Source organism: Misgurnus anguillicaudatus, chromosome 18, assembly GCF_027580225.2.
Source record: "Misgurnus anguillicaudatus chromosome 18, ASM2758022v2, whole genome shotgun sequence".
In the NCBI taxonomy this organism is placed as follows: domain Eukaryota; kingdom Metazoa; phylum Chordata; class Actinopteri; order Cypriniformes; family Cobitidae; genus Misgurnus; species Misgurnus anguillicaudatus.
Window position 1 is genome coordinate 546,216 of NC_073354.2, and position 24,821 is coordinate 571,036.

Consider the following 24,821-nt stretch of genomic DNA (forward strand, 5'->3'; position numbering starts at 1 on the left):
GGCTACGTACCAACAGCTTTCAAACTAGCAGTTATTAGACCGCTCATTAAAAAACCAAACCTTGACCAGGGAGATCTAAATAACTTTAGACCAATCTCAAATCTCCCTTTTCTTTCCAAAATATTAGAAAAGGTAGTGGCAAGCCAGCTACGCACATTCTTAGCAAATAATAGTACGTATGAAAAGTTCCAATCAGGATTCAGGCCCCACCATAGCACAGAGACAGCGCTGCTTAGAGTTACAAATGACCTTCTCCTAACATCCGACCGTGGTGAAATATCACTCCTTATATTATTAGACCTTAGTGCAGCCTTTGACACAATAGATCACACAATCTTACTTAATAGGCTAGAAAACTATGTTGGCATCAGTGGTCAGGCGCTAGCTTGGTTCAGATCGTATCTAACCAATCGCTATCACTTTGTTTATGTAAATGAGGAGGAGTCACATCACTCCCTGGTTAAATACGGCGTACCGCAGGGATCAGTTTTAGGTCCTATCCTGTTCTCGTTATATATGTTACCTCTGGGAGATATTATCAGAAATCATAACATACAGTTTCACTGCTATGCAGATGACACACAGCTTTACATCTCCTCGCATCCTAGCGAAACACAAAATTTTTCTAAGCTATCAGACTGCATCAGCGATATAAGTGACTGGATGTCACATAACTTTCTTATGCTAAACTCCAATAAGACAGAGATACTTGTTATCGAACCGAATCGCTACAAATATAATATGACAGATTACAAGTTGCCCATAGATGGCTGCACTGTGGTGCCAACCTCAACGGTTAAGAATTTAGGTGTGATGTTCGACAGCAGTTTATCCTTCGACAGCCATATCTCCAATGTCTGCCGCACAGCATTCTTCCACCTTAGAAATATCTCAAAAATACGCCATATGTTGTCTGCATCAGATGCAGAGAAGCTTATCCACGCTTTTATGACCTCTAGAATAGACTATTGTAACTCGTTACTCGGAGGATGCCATGCAAAACAGGTCAACAAGCTTCAGCTAGTTCAAAACGCTTCAGCAAGAGTTCTTACTCGAACTAAGAAGTATGACCGCATAAGCCCAATTCTGGCATCTTTACACTGGCTACCAGTTAAATATCGTATACAATTTAAAATATTACTAATCACCTACAAAGCCTTAAATGGCCTAGCACCCTCATATCTTAGAGAATTATTATCAGAATACAATCCATCACGTGCATTGCGGTCACAAAATTCTGGCCTCTTAATTATCCCTAAAATATCAAAAGTGTCTAAAGGTGGCAGATCCTTTTCCTACTTAGCCCCTAAGCTATGGAATGATTTACCAACCGACGTCCGAAAATCAGAGACAGTAGATAACTTTAAATCTAGACTTAAAACTTTTCTCTTTAACAAGGCTTTCAAATAGTTGTTTTAACAATGGTACTTATCTCCTAATAGCTAGCTTGTACAACCTAATAAATAAATAAATTAATGAATAAATTAAAACCTTTTTTTTTCGTCAACACTTCAAAGCATGGTAAATCTCATTAATACTCTTTAGTAATATGCTGAAATTTGAATTGGTTTTCGATTGAGTCTTAACTGCCAAATATGGCCGGCTTGCAATTTTGGCCTTTTCCCATGACCTTAAAATAGTATGTCATACAGAACCGTTTGCCACTGTACGTTAGTATTAACGACGGCAGTGGGGCCTCTGGCCTTAGTCAAACGAGTTCTGTTTCCGTTTCTAAAATCATCAACTATATGTAATACACTTAACCATCTGTCGATTTTCTGTGCTTTTCACTGCATCTATTATGTAAAGCTGCTTTGATACAATTACCAAATTGTGAAAAGCGCTATATAAATAAAATTGAATTGAAATTTAATTGAATTGAAGGAGGACGTGGTGAAAGAGGAGGAGCGAGACGAAGGGCAAGGTGACAAGCAGTCTCAGATAAAATTCAAACCACTCTAGCTGACCATGTCCTTGTCCATGTATGACTATAAGGGAGGCTGAGCAACGAGTAAAACGTAATTTGAGTCGCTTCACTGTTGCCTCCATCTTCAGAGCCTTCAGGGAGGAAAACAGAGATGTACTTACAGTAAGACTGCTCTGTACAGTAACTTTAGTGTGCATACACTGTTGGACTATGCTACTGGATAGTCCAAGAAATGCATAAAATTGACTTGCATACAGATCGACATATCAGTAGATGAATGCCAGCGGTGGATCATACAAGAGGATTTTACCCTTGATGTTTGGCTAGGACGAATATAACCTGTGATGTGAATGAGATTCTCTGGCCTGACCTAGAACAAAGACAGGATGTTGAGGAGGAATAAAAAAAAATGTTTTACAGTTGTGAATGAATGAATGAAAATGCGCTAATGCATACATTGATTGTGTCTTTTTTGGTCATATGAAAAGGTTTTTGAGGGGGAGAACCACAAGAAACTTAGCAGTTTTGGATACATTGTTTTGAATTTATTGCACCAGTGTGTAAGACTATGTTGCAGTGTGTGTGTTTTTGAAAGCTTGTGTGTGTTGTCTGAGGGAAAAGTCTGGATTTTCAGTAAAAGTGAATGGTTTTGAGTGTAGAGCTTCATTATGACCTCAAAATATGATGTTTGGAGTATTGGGTGGTATGTTATGCAATTGTGTTTACTGTTTTGAGAATATGAGGCATAGTTTTAAGAAATGTGTTTAAGCAACTGAGAAAAACTGTAAGCAGACACTTTAAAATAGAGATTTAAAAAGTAAGGAAGGAAAGCGCAAAGATTTGTCACTACGTGCATCTTCTTTATGTGTTTAGAAAAATTAAGTAAGCTATAATAATATATAATAAAATGTATATAATAATAATAATAATAATAATAATAATAGTGTGTAATAATATATAATGCAGAAAATATTATAATATAAAATATAATCATGTACATTTTATATATCAACATTATTATAAACATTATAATTATAGCATAGTCTTTGATTGTAGTGTACGTGATTATTGAGTATAATTAGTTTTAGGTTTTCTTGAATTTTTGCGTACATTTAGAAGACATTTTGATCCGAAAGTTTTTGTTGAATCACGATTTGTTCGTGAAAACATCCGTACGCACATCTCAAGCACAAATTTGTGCATACGCATGCTTAATGAATGAGACCCAATGTATGTTGCTGTCTTATGATGTGGCTTTGAAGATTCCAATCTATTTAAATAATAAAGAATTCATAGAAAAGCTGCCAACTACCACATTATAACATCCTAAATTGTTGTTCACAATTTTTTTACTAAAGACACGTAACATCTGCAGGCTCTGTCAAAGTTGTAATAGAGTCTGGATGGTAAATGGACTGCATTTATATAGCGCTTTCATAGACCAATGGCCATCCAAAGCGCTTTACAATTTGCCTTACATTCACCCATTCACTCACACATTCATACACCAACGGTGGTGTCAGCCATGCAAGGCGCCATCCAGCTCGTCTGGAGTAACTTGGGTTAGGGGTCTTGCTCAAGGACACCTCGACACTTGGTCAGGTGGAGCCGGTGATTGATCCCAACCTTCTGATTTGTAGACAACCTACACGAACCACTGAACCACTGCCGCCACGATCATATGTAGAATCCAGTGGCTCTTCAATGGTAGTACTTGAGGTGCCTTCCAAAGGGTCCTGCTCCTTCTCCTCCAGCTCCAAGCAAGGTCTCTAACTAACCCTCTTTATTGGTGTTGAGAACATCAGTGGATGTGCAGTGTAAACACCAATGTCAGGGCATAAATGTGTCTGTATGCCTAAAGTAAAATAATATTAGACATTTGAATACCTCTAAATAATCACGACAAAAAAAGGTGATAATTAATTCAAAAATGCAAATTCTGTTATAATTTCCTCACTCTCATTTTGTTACATAACTGTAGACATAAGATATTTTGAGGTTTGTAACTATGTTTACTACTATGAAAGTGAATGGGGCCTATGATTGTTTTGTTTGCATTTGTATAATTCCCAAGAATATAACAGCCATAACACTGCTTACATCTAACACATAGATAATATAATAATGTAATATAATACTAATGCACATATTAACAGGCATACATACATAGAGGCAAACTACAAGTACCTATTTGCCAAATAACAGATAAGAGCACGTAAAACACAGATTTGCACGTAATGTTTAGACTGAGTTCGCTAACTTAACATATGTTATTATACCCCCATACGGTCTTTTGTATTGTACAGTTATGTCAATTAATACTGTTGATAGTAGCAACTTTTTCCTAAAAACTTTAACCAACAAATCAATAAAACACATGTACTGTGAACATTACATCGTCAATAAAGATTACACTAGATGCTGCTACCTCAGATATCGCCATTTGTTATGTTTCCCCAAAAGAAACAAGCAAAAAAAAAGAAAAAGAAAAAACAACTTACATTCTCTAGGTGAATTGATGGTACAGCTCCGACTTTAAAATATAGTCTTGCTGCGAGTCCAGCTTCAAATTGGCAGAGGTTAATGAAGCATCCATGGTGAAGTGCTTGGCATACACACGCACATTTTTTCTACTGTTTCTGGAATATTTCCTATATATAAACACAACCCCAAATTAGAAAAAGTTGGGACACTGTAGAAATTGTGAGTAAAAAAGGAATGGATTAATTTAGTAATCTCATAAATGTATATTTTAATTACAATAGAATATAGGTAACATATCAAATGTTTAAAGTGAGACATTTTGAAATGTCATGCCAAATATTGGCTCATTTTATGAGAGCTACACATTCCAAAAAAAGTTGGGACAGGTAGCAATAAGAGGCCAGAAAATTGAAATGTACATATGAGGAACCGCTTAAGGACTAATTTGCAACTTAATAGGTCAATTGGCAACATAATTGGGTATAAAAAAGCCTGTCAGAGTGGCAGTGTCTCTCAGAAGTCAAGATGGGCAGAGAATCACCAATTCCACCAATGCGGCAGCGAGAAATATACAGTTGAAATAAAAAGTATGTGAACCCTTTGGGCTTACTTGGATTTCTTCATAAATCGGTCATAAAATGTTCTGATCTTCATCTAAGTCACAACAATAGAGAAACACAGTCTGCTTAAACTAATACCGCACAAACATTATACGTTTTCATGTTTTTATTGAACACAACATGTAAACATTCATAGTGCAGGGTGGAAAAAGTATGTGAAACCTCAGGCTAATGACTTCTCCAAGAGCTAATTGGAGCCAGGAGTCAGCCAACCTGGGGTCCAATCAATGTGATGAGATTGGATGTGTTGATTAAAGCTGCCCTGTCCAGTAAAAAACACACCAGTTTTGAGTTTGCTGTTCTGAAGAAGCATTGTCTGATGTGAACCATGCCTCGCACAAAAGAGCTCTCAGAAGACCTACGATCAAGAATTGTTGACTTACATAAAGGTGGAAAGGGCTACAAAAGTATATCTAAAAGCCTTGATGTCCATGTGTCCACGGTAAGACAGATTGTCTACAAATGGAAAATGTTCAGCACTGCTGCTACACTCCCTAGGCTCCCTAAAGATGACTGCAAGACCACAACGCAGAATGCCCAATGAGGTGAAGAAGAATCTTACAGTGTCAGCTAAAGACTTACAGAAATCTCTGGCACATGCTAACATTTTTGTTGACAAATCTACAATGAGGAAAACATTAACTCTCTTGCCGCCATTGACGAGATATCTTGTCAATCAAGAGAAAACGCTTCCCCGCCAATGACGAGTATTTCCGTCTTTCCGCAATACCGCTATTATCCACCAGGTGGCGCCCTTCTGCAACTTTTTAAACCCGTATTGTTTTGCCCTATGGCAAGCAGCTGCATGTCTGTGTCTGTTTTAAAGATTGCTCTGAATGGGAACTCTATGAAAAGTCTGAAAATCTCTGCTTTTTGTTTTTGCAGAAACCTACCCATATTCAAAAGCTGATTACAAAAGAACTACTGAAGGTAGAATGAAACGTTTTTTTTTAAAGCAGAGGGTCTGTTCTTTCATTTGATATATTGTATGTTTATAGATTTAAAGAAGAACATTTTCTGGAAGGCATTAAACTTTTGTGAAAATCATAAAAAACACAGGCGCTGGCTGGCAACTTTTTTTTAAAAAACGCTGGCTGTGAAAGAGTTAAACAAGAATGGATTTCATGGGAGGACACCACGGAGGAAGCCACAGCAGTCCAAAAAACACATTGCAGCACGTTTGAAGTTTGCAAAAGAGCACCTGGATGTTCCACAGCACTACTGGCAAAACATTCTGTGGACAGATGAAACCAAAATTGAGTTGTTTGAAAAGAACACACAACGCTATGTGTGGAGAACAAAAGGCACAGCACACCAACATCAAAACCTCATCCCAACTGTGAAATATGGTGGAGGAGGCATCATGGTTTGGGGCTGCTTTGCTGCCTCAGGCCCTGGACGGATTACTGTCGTCGATGGAAAAATGAATTCCAAAGTTTATCAAGACATTTTGCAGGAAAACTTAAGACCATCTGTCCGCCAACTGAAGCTTAACTAAGGATGGTTGATGCAACAGAACAACGACCCAAAGCATAGAAGTAAATCAACAACAGAATGGCTTCAACAGAAGAAAATACGCCTTCTGGAGTGGCCCAGTCAGAGTCCTGACCTCAACCCGATTGAGATGCTGTGGCATGACCTCAAGAGAGCGATTCACACCAGACATCCCAAGAATATTACTGAACTGAAACACTTTTGTAAAGAGGAATGGTCCAAAATTTCTCCTGACCGTTGTGCAGGTCTGATCTGCAACTATAGGAAACGTTTGGTTGAGGTTATTGCTGCCAAAGGAGGGTCAACCAGTTATTAAACCCAAAGGTTCACATACTTTTTCCACACAGCACTATGAATGTTTACATGTTGTGTTCAATAAAAACATGAAAATGTATAATGCTTGTGCGGTATTAGTTTAAGCAGACTGTGTTTCTCTATTGTTGTGACATAGATGAAGATCAGAACACATTTTATGACCAATTTATGAAGAAATCCAAGTAAGCCCAAAGGGTTCACATACTTTTTCTTTCAACTGTAGTTTTCTGAGTTTCTTAGAGAAAAATTGCTAAAAATTTAAAATTATCATTATCTATAGTGCATAATATCATCCAAAGATTCAGAGAATCTGGAACAATCTCTGTGCATAAGGGTCAAGGCTGGACAACCATATTTGATGCCCGTGATCTTTGGGCCCTTGGACGGCACTGCATCATATACAGGAATGCTACTGTAATGGAAATCATAACATGGGCTCTGGAAAACTTCCAGAAAACATTGTCAGTAAACACAGTCCACCGTGCCATTCGCCGTTGCCAGCTAAAACTCTACGGGGCGGTTTCCCGGACCAGGACCAGCCCAATCCAGGACTAGGGCTTAGTTTAATTAGGAAATATAACTAGTTTTAACAAACATGCCTTACTAAAAACATTACCTGTGTGCATTTTGAGGTAAAACAAAGGGCACTGATGTATTTTAAGATATGTAAGTGCCAGTTGTTTTCAGTTTGGAGTGCTCTTAAAAGTGTTTAAGTCTTTGACAAGTCCAATCCCTGTCCGGGAAACCGCCCCTATAGGTAAAAAAATAAGCCATATCTAAACATGACCCAGAAGTGCAGGTGTTTTCTCTGGGCCAAGGCTCATTTAAAATGTACTTTGGCAAAGTGGAAAACTGTTCTGTGGTCAGATGAATCAAAATTTGAAGTTCTTTTTGGAAAACTGGGACGCCATGTCATCCGGACTAAAGAGGACAAGGACATCCCAAATTGTTATAAGCGCTCCGTTCAGAAGCCTGCATCTCTGATGGTTTGAGGTTGCATGAATGCGTGTGGCATGGACAGCTTACACATCTGGAAAGGCACCATCAATGCTGAAAGGTTTATCCAAGTTCTAAAACAAGATATGCTCCCATTCAGTCTCTTTCACGGAAGACCTTGCATTTTCCAACATGACAATGCCAGACCACATACTGCATCAATTACAATGTCAAGACTGCGTAGAAGAAGGATCTGAGTTCTGAAATGGCCAGCCTGCAGTCCAGATCGGTCACCCACAGAAAACATTCGGTGCATCATAAAGAGGAAGATGCGACAAAGAAGACCTAAGACAGTTGAGCAACTAGAAGCCTGTTTTAGACAAGAATGGAACAACATTCCTATTCCTAAACATTGGTCCTCCTCCAGCTGTTCCTTATATGTAAATTTTCTGGCATCTTCTTGCTACCTGTCCCAACTTTTTTTGGAATGTATAGCTCTCATGAAATCCAAAATGAGCCAATATTTGGCATGACATGTCTCACTTTCTAATTTTGATATGTTATCTATATTGTATTTTGAATAAAATATAAGTTTATGAGATTTGTAAAATATTCCATTCCTTTTTTACTCACAATTTCTACAGTGTCCCAACTTTTTCTGATTTGGGGTTGTATATAAACTCAAGCCATTTGGACCTAACATCATCTGAGGATGGTTATCAATGAAGCAACGCATTTAAGCCACTGCATCCAAACAAGGAGCACGTTGCACCCCACAATCTTTTCATTGCTTGCTGCTGACAATAACTGTACCTTCATTAGCTTAACTTCACTACCTGTCTACACTCATATGAGGGACTCCAAATATGGCTCGGGGTGGTTTTATTCAAATAGGTAGTTGCCTCCGTAGGTACAACACGATTTTGAAACAGCTTGCTGAATGGCACATTTTCAGACTCAGAAAGCATATAAGACACTGTCTGCGTGTTTCATTTTCAACTTTACGGAGTTTGCAGACATGTCAAGAACATACCTAGAGTATTGTTCAAAATAATAGCAGTACAATGTGACTAACCAGAATAATCAAGGTTTTTAGTATATTTTTTATTGCTACGTGGCAAACAAGTTACCAGTAGGTTCAGTAGATTCTCAGAAAACAAATGAGACCCAGCATTCATGATATGCACGCTCTTAAGGCTGTGCAATTGGGCAATTAGTTGAATTAGTTGAAAGGGGTGGGTTCAAAAAAATAGCAGTGTGGCATTCAATCACTGAGGTCATCAATTTTGTGAAGAAACAGGTGTGAATCAGGTTGTCACGACACGGAAGGAGAGACAGGAAGTAGGACGCATACGCAAAGTTCACAATAAATAGATAACATTTAATAATAAATAAGAAACAAAACACAAGGAGTAAAACAACATGCAGGTAAGTAAAACAGGAACATCCAACACAGGGAACAGACAGGGTTGTAATTACAATGATCCGGCAATGAGTGTGACACAAACACTGGTATAAATACACAAAGACTAATGACACACAGGTGGAATGAATGATGATAATTAACAAGTGTCCAGGTGATGACAATATAGAACAGACACAAAACATGACACGGATCACTGTGACATAACTCCTCCCTCTACGAGTGGCTACCAGACACTCACATAAACACAAAACAAAACAAAGTCTGGTAGCGAGAGTCCAAGGGAGGGGTGGAGGGCTTGGGGACCCTGGCGAAGCCGGCAGCCGGCGGGATGAGACCAACAGGACGGTTGGCCGGACTGCGCCAGGAGAACCGGAGCGATCGCTCCGAGAACCGAGGCAGACGAATTACCCCCCTTCTGGGAATCGTCGACGATGAGGTGCCCCCCGGAAATCATTTCCCGTCCCATCGCGGAAATGGAGACCCTCACTCGGTAGCCACCCCGGGGAAAATGATCGGGCGTGGTCCGTTCCGGATCCCCCTACGAGCGGGACGGTGGACCTCCGAGGGACTGTCGACGACGACTCAACCGTTGGGGGACCGCCTGGGCCGATCCTCCTCCCGCAGGCCCGCAGGAGCGAGCGATCGCTCACGGTGGTCCCCAAGAGACATCGGGGCTGATGGGGAATGAACCCCGATGTCACTACTCCCCCTCGACGAAACTCCTGGGGGAGCCGCCCTCTGTGAACTTGCTGCGTCCATTCCGTCACGACACGGAAGGAGAGACAGGAAGTAGGATGCATACGCAAAGTTCACAATAAATAGATACCATTTAATAATAAATAAGAAACAAAACACTAGGAGTAAAACAACATGCAGGTAAGTAAAACAGGAACATCCAACACAGGGAACAGACAGAGTTGTAATGACAATGATCCGGCAATGAGTGTGACACAAACACTGGTATAAATACACAAAGACTAATGACACACAGGTGGAATGAATGATGATAATTAACAAGTGTCCAGGTGATGACAATATAGAACAGACACAAAACATGACACGGATCACCGTGACACAGGTGGCCCCTATTTAAGGATGAAGCACTTGTTGAACATGCATTTGAAAGCTGAGGAAAATGGGTCGTTCAAGACATTGTTCAGAAGAACAGCGTACTTTGATTAAAAAGTTGATTGGAGAGGGAAAAACCTATAAAGAGGTGCAAAAAATGATAGGCTGTTCAGCTAAAATGATCTCCAATGCCTTAAAATGGAGAGCAAAACCAGAGAGACGTGGAAGAAAACGGAAGACAACCATCAAAATGGATAGAAGAATAACCAGAATGGCAAAGGCTCAGACAATGATCACCTCCAGGATGATCAAAGACAGTCTGGAGTTACCTGTAAGCACTGTGACAGTTAGAAGACGTCTGTGTGAAGCTAATCTATTTTCAAGAATCCCCCGCAAAGTCCCTCTGTTAAAAAAAGGCATGTGCAGAAGAGGTTACAATTTGCCAAAGAACACATCAACTGGCCTAAAGAGAAATGGAGGAACATTTTGTGGACTGATGAGAGTAAAATTTTTCTTTTTGGGTCCAAGGGCCACAGGCAGTTTGTGAGACGACCCCCAAACTCTGAATTCAAGCCACAGTACACAGTGAAGACAGTGAAGCATGGAGGTGCAAGCATCATGATATGGGCATGTTTCTCCTACTATGTTGTTGGGCCTATTTATCGCATACCAGGGATCATGGATCAGTTTGCATATGTTAAAATACTTGAAGAGGTCATGTTGCCCTATGCTGAAGAGGACATGCACTTGAAATGGTTGTTTCAACAAGACAATGACCCAAAACACACTAGTAAACGGGCAAAGTCTTGGTTCCAAACCAGCAAAATTTATGTTATGGAGTGGCCAGCCCAATCTCCAGACCTTAATCCAATTGAGAACTTGTGGGGTGATATCAAAAATGCTGTGTCTGAAGCAAAACCAAGAAATGTGAATGAATTGTGGAATGTTGTTAAAGAATCATGGAGTGGAATAACAGCTGAGAGGTGCCACAAGTTGGTTGACTCCATGCCACACAGATTTCAAGCAGTTTTAAAAAACTGTGGTCATACAACTAAATATTAGTTTAGTGATTCACAGGAGCGCTAAATCCCAGAAAATTTTTTTTTTGTACAAAATAGTTTGTACAGTCAAAGGTAGACACTGCTGTTTTTTTGAACACACCCCTTTCAACTAATTGCCCAATTGCACAGCCTTGGGAGCGTGCATGTCATGAGTGCTGGGTCTTGTTTGTTTTCTGGGAGTCTGCTGGGCCTGCTGGTGACTTGTTTGCCACGTAGTAATAAAAAATATACTAAAAACCTTGATTATTCTGGTTAGTCACATTGTACTGCTATTATTTTGAACAATACTGTACATGCATAAAAAGCTTAAAAAGTGCAATTTTCATCCAATGACCCATTTAAGACTCCTCTGCACTCAGGAGTGCGTATCAGCTTAGTGTACCCACTTTTCAGTGACGTATGATGAATGCGGGGATTTGTTTTACTCCCTGCTCTGTGCCTCCGCATTCGTCATACGTCACTATGAAAAGTGCGTATCCTACGCTGATATTCTTTCCTAAATGCATAGATATTTCTCTTACAGAATCGCATCGATTCAGAAGCCCTGGTCGTGTGGATTACTTTTGTAAAGGATGGATGCACATTCTTTGGACTTGAAGGAGCCAGATATCATATTCAGCCATAGTAAAGATTAGAAGAGCTAAGACATTTTCAAAAATATCTGAATATGGGATCGAATGAAAAAGGATGAACATATGTAACTCAGATGGCTCGAGGATGGGCCACTCATAAGATAATTTTCGTGGCGATAACTATGGCTTTAATACTTCATTTTACTTCAAATTCACATGCTACACACCCTGCAGATGTCTTTCTACTCAAGGTACATTAAACTGAAACTTAGAGTTTAATGATTTTTCTTTGTCCATCTCACCCATGATGCTGGCCTTGCCCAGGTTTGTAATTGACTCGCCATAGTGTCTGCGGGGCTGTGGGGGGGAGGTGCAAGGGCTTGGGAGACTCTCAGTATCGGACACAGAACTACTTTCCTTTAATGGGTTCAGTAGAGTAGGACGGATCTGATCATACGGTGTGGGGCTGGCTGTGTTGCACCTAAAAATCAATGGTCACACATATGTACAAACGTGTCAAAAGATATTATACTGGAATTAAAAAGTATAATCAGAGCATGCAGTTTATTTAGATTCACTTGTTGTTTTAATCAATTGGTCATTAAGGATTCACAAACATTATTACTGACTGGATTTTTAAGACAACATGTAGATTTTTGCACATATTTTAAATATTTTACTCACCAGTTGATCTGGACAGGCGCTATATTACTGTAATGCTTTAAGATGAGGGGCTCTAGTCTGTATGCCTGCAGGAAAGCATTTCATAACTCAGTTATTCTGTCTACAAAATGTTTAGCCTGTTTAATTACACTAACCCTTCTGCTAAGCTGGGAGGTAGCTGAAAGAAGAAAAGGGTTTTTCTCAAATAAATGCTTAAATAACCCTTAGGTTGTTAAATGGTGTGTTTTTTATATATATATATATATATATATATATATATATATATATATATATATATATATATATATATATATATATATATATACTGTATATGCTATAGTATATGTATGATCATAATCATAGCTGCAGGAAGGGTGCTGCAGCACCCCATGGTGTGAAGCCCTTGAAAAATCAAAAACTGCACTAAGGGTCTTAATTTTTTCTGGCCATGACACTTTAGATGAGAGAGGCATGAAGCAGGGACCCCCTGATAAATGTAAAACAGAAATATTTAAGTCAGCAGAAGGGTACGAGAAGCTGCTTTATCGTATCAGGCACAACGCAAATCTGAGTAAAGCACAACTATTGACCAATCAGAATCAACTGTTTTATAAATAGAAACAAACCATATTGTAACACAGCCATAATATGTTAAGACAGTACATTAGCACTATTATGCAGTCTGTTGTTGTTGTACATGCATCATTTTCTGTGTATTACTTGTTAAAGTAAAGTATTATTTTAGATAATACATTACATTACATAATACAATACTTTGAGATGGACAATTGCACATTTACCTGAACCTAGCCTTTCAGTTTATAAAGATGACTGATTATGGTGAATGGCACAAAGAATGTCTATTCTGGTGGGGATGGAGGTTGTGCAGATGATGTCACGTATCCCAAAAGATCACTATGACCATGTTTACATGCACCCGCATTAGGGATGGGCGATATGGCCTAAAAAATGTATCAATGTAATTTCAGTTGTTTGTTGCGGTGACGATAAAAATGACGATAAATTATTCTCTTCTGTAAAATATCAGATTAGGTTATGTTTAACTTGTGTTCCACTGTGACTTTGCTGAAAAACATCACACAACAACAATTACACAATTAATTACAAGTTTAAAATGTAAACACAGATTCTGTATTTATTTATACTCTCATGGTGCAAAAATAGTGCAAACAGGAAAAGTAACAATGTCTTACGCCAATTATGCTTAATAAACTGATAACACATGGGGTCATGTAAACGCGTAAAACGGTTTTCTTTAATCTAGGAAAGCCCATAAACAGCGTAAACAAAAACCGATTGGCACAGGTAGTTTTTTGCTCATTACGCCGAATTCGCGTGGCATGTAAACACCTTAACCGGCTTTCTCACGGTTTTGTCCATGTGCGCATGTCTCCGCGTATGAAAGATAAATGTCACAAGCGGAAGTAAGCGCAAAGTAAGGCATAAAAGTCTCCGCTCGACTAAAGCAGTTGGCAGAGAAACTGTTAAAATAGAAGCTCATGTTACATTTACAGGTTCTGCCTACATCATCAACTAGATTTTGTTATGGAGTAGAAAGGACCCAAAAGCAGTGATAGCAGTCAATATGATTTAATAGCTTGCCACAGGAAAGTCAATAAGCAACAACAAAGGACAAATAACTGAGACGTCTTCAGATGTCTGACAATAACGAGAACATAAATATCCTCCGTGGCTTTGCCAAACAAAAGGGCAGCGGGATTCACTGGGCACACGGAGAGAGCAAGAGGCGGCCAAAGCCAGCCAGCAGCACCACACAGGTACAGTCAATGTTTCTCTTGAGCCACAGTTCTGTGTATGACAAATAAATGCAGGGGGTAATTCCAACAGCAAACAATGTTTTCCTTACACACGAGACAGGACAGGACTAGACAAGGAATAGCTGGTATTAATCCAGAACAGAAGTGAGCACGTCTATATTGCATAACAATCTGACAAAAGACAAACACAGGGCATGATAGATAAAGCCTAAGTTAATGAGAGAAGATGAGGAACAGGTGGAGAGAGGAAAGAGTGGAAACAGCTGCGGCTGAGAGTAATGAGAGCGGCCAATGTGTGTGTGTGTGGGTGTGTGTGTATGAATGTAAAGAAAGGGAGAGAGAAAGAAACTGGGTCATGACAGTGCCCCCCACCTAAGGAGAGCCACCTGGCGCTCCCAAGGGGGAAGCCCGACGAGACCGGAGGAAATCATCAATGAGCGAAGGATCCAAGACGTCCTGGGGGGAAACCCAACTCCTCTCCTCAGGACCATATCCCTCCCAATCGACCAAGTACTGATGCCCACGCCTCAGACGACGCATGTCCAAAATCTTGCGGACTCTGTAAACGGGTGACCCCTCGATACGAATGGCGCGGAGCGAGGGGACGAGCGGGTGGCAGGCTTAATGCAAGACACATGAAAAACGGGATGTACCCGGCGAAGACTAGACGGGAGACGGACCTTGACAGCGACAGGATTAATAATCTTAATGATGGGGAAAGGTCCGATAAATCGAGGAGCCAATTTACAAGACTCAGACTGGAGAGGTAAATTTACTGTGGATAACCACACTCTCTGACCCGGCAAATAGCGGGGGCTCTTAATCCGACGTTTATTGGCAGTAATCCACATGCGTTTATGAGAGCGGCAAAGGGCAGATCTCACCCTTCTCCAGGTTCGTTTACACCGAGAAATAAATGTCTGAACAGACGGGCATTTAGAATCAACCTCCTGTGACGAGAATAAAGGGGGTTGGTACCCGAGGCAACAATGAAACGGAGACAGTCCCGTGGCAGAGGACGGGAGCGAATTATGGGCATACTCTGCCCAAGGGAGCTGCTCAGACCAAGATGATGGATTACGAAATGCGAGACTACGTAAGAGATAGAAAAATCAAAGCGCGTGAAAAATAATGCCCAACGAGCCTGATGTGCGTTTAATCTCTTAGCAGAGCGGATATATTCTAAATTGCGATGGTCGGTCCAGATGATAAAGGGAATAGAAGAACCCTCCAACCAATGTCGCCACTTGCCGAGCGCTAAGCGTATGGCGAGCAGCTCCCGGTTGCCGACATCGTAAATACGTTCCGCAGGCGAGAGACGATGGGAATAATAGGCGCACGGGTGGATCTTTCCATCAGCTGCAGATCGCTGCAATAGAACAGCACCCACCCCTACCTCAGACGCATCAACCTCGATGATGAATTGTCTAGTGACATCAGGCGTGATAAGAATGGGTGCGGTAGTAAAAAGTGACTTTAAATGATCAAAAGCACTTTGAGCGGGCTCTGACCATTTAAAGCGTGACTCAACAGATGTTAAAGCGGTGAGAGGGGTGGCCACTTGACTAAAGTTTTGGATAAAGCGACGATAAAAATGTGCAAATCCGAGGAAGCTTTGTAACGAGACACGAGAATCGGGAACCGGCCAATCAGCCACCGCCTGAACCTTTGAAGGATCCATACTAATCCCCTCTGCTGAGATTACTGAACCCAGAAACGTGACCGAAGATACGTGAAACGAACACTTCTCTGCCTTGACAAATAGCCGATTCTCACGTAAGCGTTGAAGCACACGGCGTACGTGCTGGACATGAACCTGGAGAGACGGAGAGAAAATTAGTATGTCGTCAATATAGACAAACACAAAAATGTTAAGCATGTCGCGGACAACATCATTGACAAGAGCCTGAAACACGGAGTGGGCGTTAACTAGCCCGAAGGGAGATGACATAAGCGACCCTCGAGCGCTCTCCGGCATACGTCACCGGCTGAAGGGAGAAAGCCACCTCACACTGGGTTAAGAAAGCGCGGCACTGTGTGGGCTCACCCGAATAGACAGGAGGGTTGTTAATCCACGGCTCCGGTGGATTATAAGTCTTGGGTAAAGGAACCGCGGGTGGCTGAACAGGTGGAGAGAGGAGAGAGTGGAAACAGCTGCGGCTGAGAGTAATGAGAGCGGGCAATGTGTTTGTGTGTGTGTGTGTGTGTGTGTGTGTGTGTGTGTGTGTGTGTGTGTGTAAAGAAAGAGAGAGAGAAAGAAACTGGGTCATGACAGATTTATCGTTGTTATCGCGAGGCGACAGATTTTCATTGCGAGGATAAAGTTTGGCCGTATATCGCAAACGATAAGATATCACCTATCCCTAACCCGCATAATGCGAGTATAATGGGATTCTGGCAATTTTGCGATTATACTTTACCTCATGTGAACACAATACTTCGATTAATCTCATAATTGCAGCAAGTTTAATTGTATTAAAAGAGGTGGCATACACAGTTTTTAATCACAGTGTGCGGCCATGTAAACACTTCTCAAGCGCTCGCACTGTAGTTAAGACAGAGCATCAAGAGGGAGATTCTCTCACGAAAGAAGTTAGCGATGTTCAGCATTATATATTTGAACAAGATTAAAAAGTCAATCATCTGTTTTATGCATACTAAATACATGTTTATCAGCAGATGGGGAACATTGTGGAATGTGGAATAAAAATAAAGACTTTTAGGTCTCATACTGCCAGTGTTTTAAACAGGCACAATGATTTTCAGCATGTTACAATAAAATACACTTCCACAAACACTCAGAAGTTTACCTTTTGACCAAACCACACAAGCACATTTAAATGATCTGTAACAAAACAACACTCTTAATGCTTAAACTTTAGAGAAACAGATCAAATGACATGTTTAAAGGAATAGTCTATCCTTTTTCCATATTAACACTCTGGGGTCGATTCTTCAATCACTTTGCAAAGAGACTTAGATTACTCTGCTGATTTGGGACATACCGATATGATTTATACATCATTTAAATTGTTAAAGTGTCTAGTTTTTTTTTATGTCCACTCCAAACAAAATGTTGTGCTTTTCGCAAAATTAAGAAAATAAACGTGATGCGGGTTTTGTTCTCTCTCCTCAGTGAAGTCCTTTCAGAAACGCGTCAGAAAAATGAACTGTAACTTGTCATACTTGAATACTTGTCATAGAAACAAAAGATAAATGTCTACATAATGCTTGGAATGTCTCCTTTTAAATGATGTAAGTGAGATCGAAAACAGATATTATCATTCGGTGTAAACTGTATGAGATGGAGGAGAGGTACCGTCTTTCTCATGTTACCTGTTTAACTGTAATGAAATGAGATCGCCACACCCCTGCGCCATTGAAGTGAACGAAAAGAGATATCCATATGCATAACTCGTTTAACACTGCCTCCTGCAGTCAATGGATACGCAATCCACAATCCAGTCTCTCCACTCCTTGTTGTTTCATCCGAGTGCACCAAACATGACATCTAAATCCTTATTTACTTGCGTATGTGTGTCAGTATATCCAGTATCTCGCGACTGTTTTCTTTGTCTTCCATCAAACAGTTGACGCGAAGGGAAACACACATACACAAACACACGAGTCAGGACATTCGACACGGTTTTTGGTATTCTTATAAAATACACGATTGCAAACAGTACAATCCTAATTGAGTTGCATCAAAGCTTATATCTTCGCACAGCAAGTTTATTAAACACAGGATCACTCGCGTGTGCACACATACTGCTTTTCATGATCAACACGTGAGGGAGTAATGGCAGGGGCTGTAAATAAACATTGATAAGTTTATCACGGCTTGTCCCTTGTTGTGTTTCTACTATAATGATTAGAAAAATACAAAAAAAAGAGTCTAGACAACGATAAGCAGGTCTTATTTTGAGCTGTTTACTGCACAAAAGTAAAACTCTCGCTGGCCAACCAAACACTAACCCTGTGTTTATTTTTACGATGGCCAAACAGTACCTTTACAATGATTACTATGGTTTTTAAAGGTATACTTGTGAAAGTATATTTTAATATAAATAAATAAATGTGTGTGTGTGTACCTGGTAATTATCACGTTGTAGGGACCAATTGTCCCCACAAAGATAGGAATATCAGTGTTTTTGTGATGAGGAAACAAGCTTATAAATCAAACAGAATGATGTTTCTTGAAAATGTGAAGTAGGAGAAGGGTTTCTGTGATGGTTGGGGTTAGGGAATGGGGTAGGTAAGGGGAATAGAATATATAGTTTGTGCAGTATAAAATGCATTACGTCTATGGAATGTCCCCACAAAACATGGAAACCTGTGTGTGTGCGTGCGTATATATAGAAATATTTTCTATTAATTTCACAAGTATGTGTGTGTATTTACATTCTATTGAAAATGTTTTGTTATAAATTCCCAAGTAAATCTTATCATGGTTTTACTACAGAGAAAGTTACATTCCTGTTGAACATTCCTACAAGGCTCATTATGTGGCTCATTATTCAACTCTTTTGTCTCTCAGCTGTCAATCACTGATTATTCAGGAGCTTTCCTGCCTCCACGCATACAGCCTTTCTCAAGCAAATGTGTCTTAGAAATTGTAAATGAATATATTGTTTCATGTGAATGAGTAGACCAAATGATTTTCACATCATTTTGAAGAAAAATCTCTAGACTACTAGATCCTGTTTTAACAAGTCTTGGGAAAACATGTTTAGAATGAGTTTGGTGGACTTATATCAGTGCTTTTTCAAAAACCACGCATAAACATTTTTCTCTCAAAAATACAAACTTGTACATGTTGATCATATAATATTGTAGCCCAGTTTGTGCTGAACACAGTGTTATGAGACTTTTGCCATTATTATGTTTTTAAGCAACTGAAAAAAAGCACAAATGTCAGTGCATGTCAAAACTTCCCTAGGGCCCTAAAACTCCTTATACCTCAGACGGTTAAACTATGTTATTACCTTAACTAAGAAGAGTTGATACATACCTCTATCATCTTAGTTTGTGCACTTCATTGCTGTGGAGCGCGACAACACTTTGATAGCATTAAGCTTAGCCCGATTCATTCAATGGTACCAAAAAGAGATAAAGTTAGAAGTGACCAAACACATCAACGTTTTTCCTATTTAAGTAGTTAAACGAGCAAGTATGGTGGCACAAAATAAAACGTGTGTAACTGCGCTGAGTCGAAGTACTCCCAAAAGTGCTATTTCACCACACAATATAGTTACCCTTTTAAATATTGTTACCCTTACAGTAAATTTCAGAAACTCAAATACTGTGTTTTACTAAATTGAAAAATTTGGTTAAGATGATAAAAAGACAGCTGAATTACATGCAACAGGATTAAATTCATGTGCATATAATAAAAATAGTAAATACAAAATTTCCATCACTTAGCTGACTGTCTTTTGTTAGTCCTTAGTAAGTTTCCCGCTCAGTCCTAATAGAAATGTGAGTAATCCAGAAAAAGTATAAATACCAAGGTTGTCTTTAAAAGTAGAGATGTTCCGATCCCATTTTTCTCTCCCCGATACAGATTCTGATACCTGGGCTCAGGCAGGCCCGGATTAACACATTTGAGTGCCCCCTCAAAAAAATACTGTATATATTTATTTTAAAATTCTAGTCATTCACAGCTCCAGACAAACTTTTTTGTTATTAGGAGCACTGTAGCTCCTGACTGAAAATTTTAGGAGCGCCAGCAGAAAATTTAGAGCACACCTTGAATCAGTCTGCAATGCAATATTCACATTTTCCCAAAATAACTGCATTAATAAAAAAAATACTAAATAGACATGTCTTTATGCACAATTGATGAAACTTTCAGAATAGGAAGTTATGAACCAAAGAATTATACAATCCCCTTAACTAATTCCAGGTATAAGATACATACATATACAATAAGTTATATCCAGATAGCATATTGTAATGAGATGAGTTGCATGGCAATAAAAATGGTCCGTGTATCATTTGGTCATTTGATATCCTATCTGAAATCAAATAACAAGAAACGAAAAATGGCTCGTGTTTCGTTTTTCCGTTTAATTTAACAAACGGAAAACTAGATTACGGCTCAATTTTTCCTTTTTTTATTTGTGGAATACAAATCAGTTCATGGTTTTTATATTTCATTTACAGCAGTAGTCGGCGCTAAAACGCCCCTTTCATCTGATTGCCCAAACCACGGCCTGGATTTTTTGTCAGGCAGAATAAGAGTCAGCAGGGTGCTGTCAAAGTTTCCAACGTGAAGCAGCATTAAATGTTTACTCCGCATAATAACTGATGCAGAAATATTTCTGAACACATATGTGATGCGAAGCTTTGCCTCTACGACATTTGAGAGATCAGAAGCCATGTATGCTCCGCACTTATAGCCAGCTCCGAGGAGCTGTGCGGTACTGAATCCGTTGTCAGTCAATGACTTTCTTTTTGCACGAATGTTTGAAATAGTTTTAAATGATAGACAATGTCCTATTTCATTTATGTTTCTCTGTTACATTTTGCGTTGACCCTAAATGTTTTTTTTATTCTGCCCTTTAAATCTGGCAAGATGTCTTTGCATCCCGGTGTTGCCACGAGCGCACCTTAAAAGAGAGCACATCCATCGTGGTCTTCGGAACATTATTTTGTTAAATAGGATAGAATAGATGTCGGTTAAATATTTTAAAGTTAACTTAAGTTACAGGCATTTTTTCCTTTTCCCATTTAGCTTATAATGAGTGAAATACGTCCTAATAATTTTTTTCTGTGACATTTTTCCCTATTCTGTTGACAGTACAGTGTTAAAATAATTTTCATATTGACACGTCGACAAGCACAGACCTCTTTTCATACGGTGTGTGTGTGTGTCATAACCGAATAAATAATAATAATAAAGTTCAAAGTTGGACTGTAAGCGAATGCGACTTATTGCTCTGTCATATTTACACCCTTATTAAAATGGATGTAATCTGTTACTTAATCTGTTTAAAATGATTTCATTGGTATATGTCTGCTAAGGTGGACAGGACAGGATTTCAACTGAAAACATATAAAAACACTGAGAATATTACAAAAATTGTTTAATGTTTTATTTAAACTTTCAGCTGATTTTGTTCTGGGCCATTTACCTGATCATTTTATTGCTTAAACAAATTAACCACTGTTGAACAAATATATAAATAATAACACATTTTGGTAACGCTTTAGATTACAGCCCGGAAAGTACTGTGTAAGTACAGCGAATTTACAGCGTATGTTTCTGTAATTATTCTGTAATTAAGTTTACTTATGAAGTACGTACGTGTAATTATAAGGGAACAATGTATAATATTTGGGGAATAAAGGGGTAACAACCAGGAAAAATACAAATAATATATGCAGTAAAGTATTGCGTAAGTACAGCGAATTTACAGCATACATTTCTGTAATTATAGTGTACTTATAAAGTACATACGTGTCATTTTAAAGGTGCATTGTGTAATTTTTAGAAGGATCTCTTGAAAGAAATGCAAAATAATATATAAAACTATATGATCAGGGGTGTATAAAGACCTTTTAAAATGAACCGTTATGTTTTTATAACCTTAGAGTGAGACGTTTTTATCTACATTTTGTCCTATTTTCTTACCATTGTCGCTTTGGTTTAGGGTTAGATTTTCATAAAATTACATCCCTACCCAAACCCAACTCTAACCCCAATGCCAGGTGACAATTGATTAAAGTTTAGAAAATATAAAAGAATACATCAGAAAAAATTGTATAAACCAATACTTTCAGTGACAAAGTAACGCAAGCACCAAATCTAACCCTAAACCGAAGCGACAATGGTTTGAAAATAGGAAAAAGCAGTTGAGTAACCAATCCGTGAGAATGCCACGGAAAAGAAAGTCCGTGGCAGGGCCACGGAAATATGCGGAGATCCGTGAGAATGTCACGGAAAAATTAGCAAAAAATTCCGTGACTATCCCACGGAACTTTGTGAGATCATGTTGGACTATGATTGAATGAAGACCCACAGTTTGCAGAATCAATGTATGACACCAGTGCAATCACCACACACCAGCTATATGTGGAGAGGAGTGTGATCGAGCCAATTCAGTGAATGTGTGTGTTCTCGCTAAATTACTCTCAAACATAAGATTGTTTTGCATGTTTAGGCTATGCCATATCACGTAGGCCTAATTGAATAGTTAATCCGAAGTTATGAATTCCTTACTGTATAATAATTTGTAATTTCGCACGTTTTTAGCATATAAGTCATACATACCATGTAATATTGAAATAGTTAGCCCTTAGTTATAAAATACTTTAATGCATATATTATTTGTATTTTTCCTGGTTGTTACCCCTTTCTTCCCCAAATATTATAAATTGTTCCCTTATAATTACATGTACGTACTTCATAAGTATACTATAATTACAGAAACATACGCTGTAAATTTGCTGTACTTACACAGTACTTTACTGCATATATTTTTTGTATTTTTCCTGGTTGTTACCCCTTTATTCCCCAAATATTATAAAATGTTCCCTTATAATTACACGTACATACTTCATAATTATACTATAATTACAGAAACATACGCTGTAAATTCGCTGTACTTATGCAGTACTTCCGGGCTGTAATCTAAAGCGTTACCCACATTTTAAATAACAAAAATAAAACATATAAAGAAAAACACATTAAGGCATAACATAAAAAGAAACATAATCTGATGATTTATTTCAATTTCACAAAAATGCATGCACATAACTGAGCTTAATTTATAACATGAATGTTATAAACGTCAAAAACTATTAATTTCGTTTAAACTAACATGCGTACAGTCTGACTTTTGAACTTTATTTCTATCTATTTTTTTTATTCGGGTGTGACACACGCCCACCGTTGTGTAATAAATACAAGTGCAAGACTGCGAGATATTGTAATATTTAATTTCATTTGATGCAAACTACAAAAATTATACACTGCTCCTGGACACATAATAAATGACACACCAAACTATGTGTCAGCATACTGTTGGCTTGCAATCTTTTAAATGTGGTACATTAGAGGCGAAGCTTTGCAGCAGCACTAATTATGTGTTCAGATATTTCAGCTGCGTGCAGAGTTTATAGCTCCCGTTCTGTCTGTGATTTTGAAGCTTTAATTGTGTTTATAGTGGGCAATATAACATGTGTTCATGTTTCACGTGTAAAAAAACGCGGTATTTTTCCACACAATTTACTTATCTGTATAGCGCTGTTTTCACTGTCCTCTAAACAGGCTGATGTCTTCCTTGTTATGTGAAGTCCCTCCTTCAGAAATACGTAACAAGTTCTGATTGTGTAGTTTGTTTAGTGTGCTGTGATTCGATAGCAGCTTAGCTTAGCAGAGCCGTTTGAGCCAAAGCTGGTGACTGACGTATTCCTGTGGGCGGAGTTTAGTCAACAAATTGTTTTACTGACATCATTAAAGCAGGAAATAGAGGGCTGTAGTCCAAACAGGCTGTTCGTTGTAGGCTTTTAAAGAGGAATTCTATTGAAGAAAATATATCGCCTGTCAGTGAACTTTGAGCTTTATCATTTTACAGGTCTTATTTATGCCATTATAGCAAAACATTACACACTAACTAGGGTTTAAAAAATGGTATCAGGAAGAACGTGACCTTTTACATTGAATGCTGCTTCACGTCGGACAGCACCCTGCGGACTCTTTTTCTGCCTGACAGAAAGAGTCCGGGCTGTGGTTTGGCGAGTCGGATGAAGGGGGCGTTTATAAGCGCCGACCACTGCTGTAAATGAAATATAGAAACCACGAACTGATTTGTACACCACAAATAAAAAATCGAGCAGTAATCTAGTTTTTCGTTTGTTAAATTAAACGGAAAAACGAAACACGAGCCATTTTTCGTTTCTCATTATTTGATTTCTGATAGGATACACAGACCAAAAATACTTGTATCCTTTCACGTTTCTCATCTTTTATCCAGTTTTCTTTAACTGAGCACTGATGTAGACCTTTATTGTCATCTATATTGTTTTTGATGTTAATGTAGGCTAAAAGTTCTCTCTCTCTCTCTCTCTCTCTCTCTCTCCCTCTCATCTCTGCAATATCTAATACTAAACCTGTCCGTCTTCTCATGGTTCTGAGTGAGATGTGTTGACTTTACGCTGGGCTGCATAGACCCATCGGTAGATTCAACTGAGTGCATGGTAACATTAACTAACGCGTCATGCAATTTGGCGGTTAAAACCCGATCGCACATTCCGTATTTTTGTCAGGGTTGTCCGCACATGCGTGAGTAAAAAAACATTTTGGTCGCAGTCTGGAACTCTTGGTGCACCCCTATTGCCTGGTGCCCCAGGGCACTCGCTCAGTCCCATCTATGGATAATCCAGCCCCGGCTTTAGGGTATCAGCCGATACCGAGAACTGATCCAATACCTTGGTGTGTATCTACAGCTGT

General features: G+C 39.0%; 1 protein-coding gene across 3 annotated transcripts in view; it reads right to left on the bottom strand.

The window, feature by feature from the left end:
• The window catches only part of ddhd1b (DDHD domain containing 1b), a 269,259-nt gene that overhangs the window by 76,248 nt on the left and 168,190 nt on the right, over positions 1-24,821 (bottom strand). For all 3 annotated transcript variants that reach the window (XM_073855467.1, XM_073855466.1, XM_073855465.1), the window contains 2 exons: positions 12,588-12,652; positions 12,206-12,384 (listed from right to left, as the gene is read on the bottom strand). In XM_073855467.1, the coding sequence (XP_073711568.1) occupies positions 12,206-12,384; positions 12,588-12,652 (244 nt within the window). The remainder of the gene's footprint in view (positions 1-12,205; positions 12,385-12,587; positions 12,653-24,821) is intronic.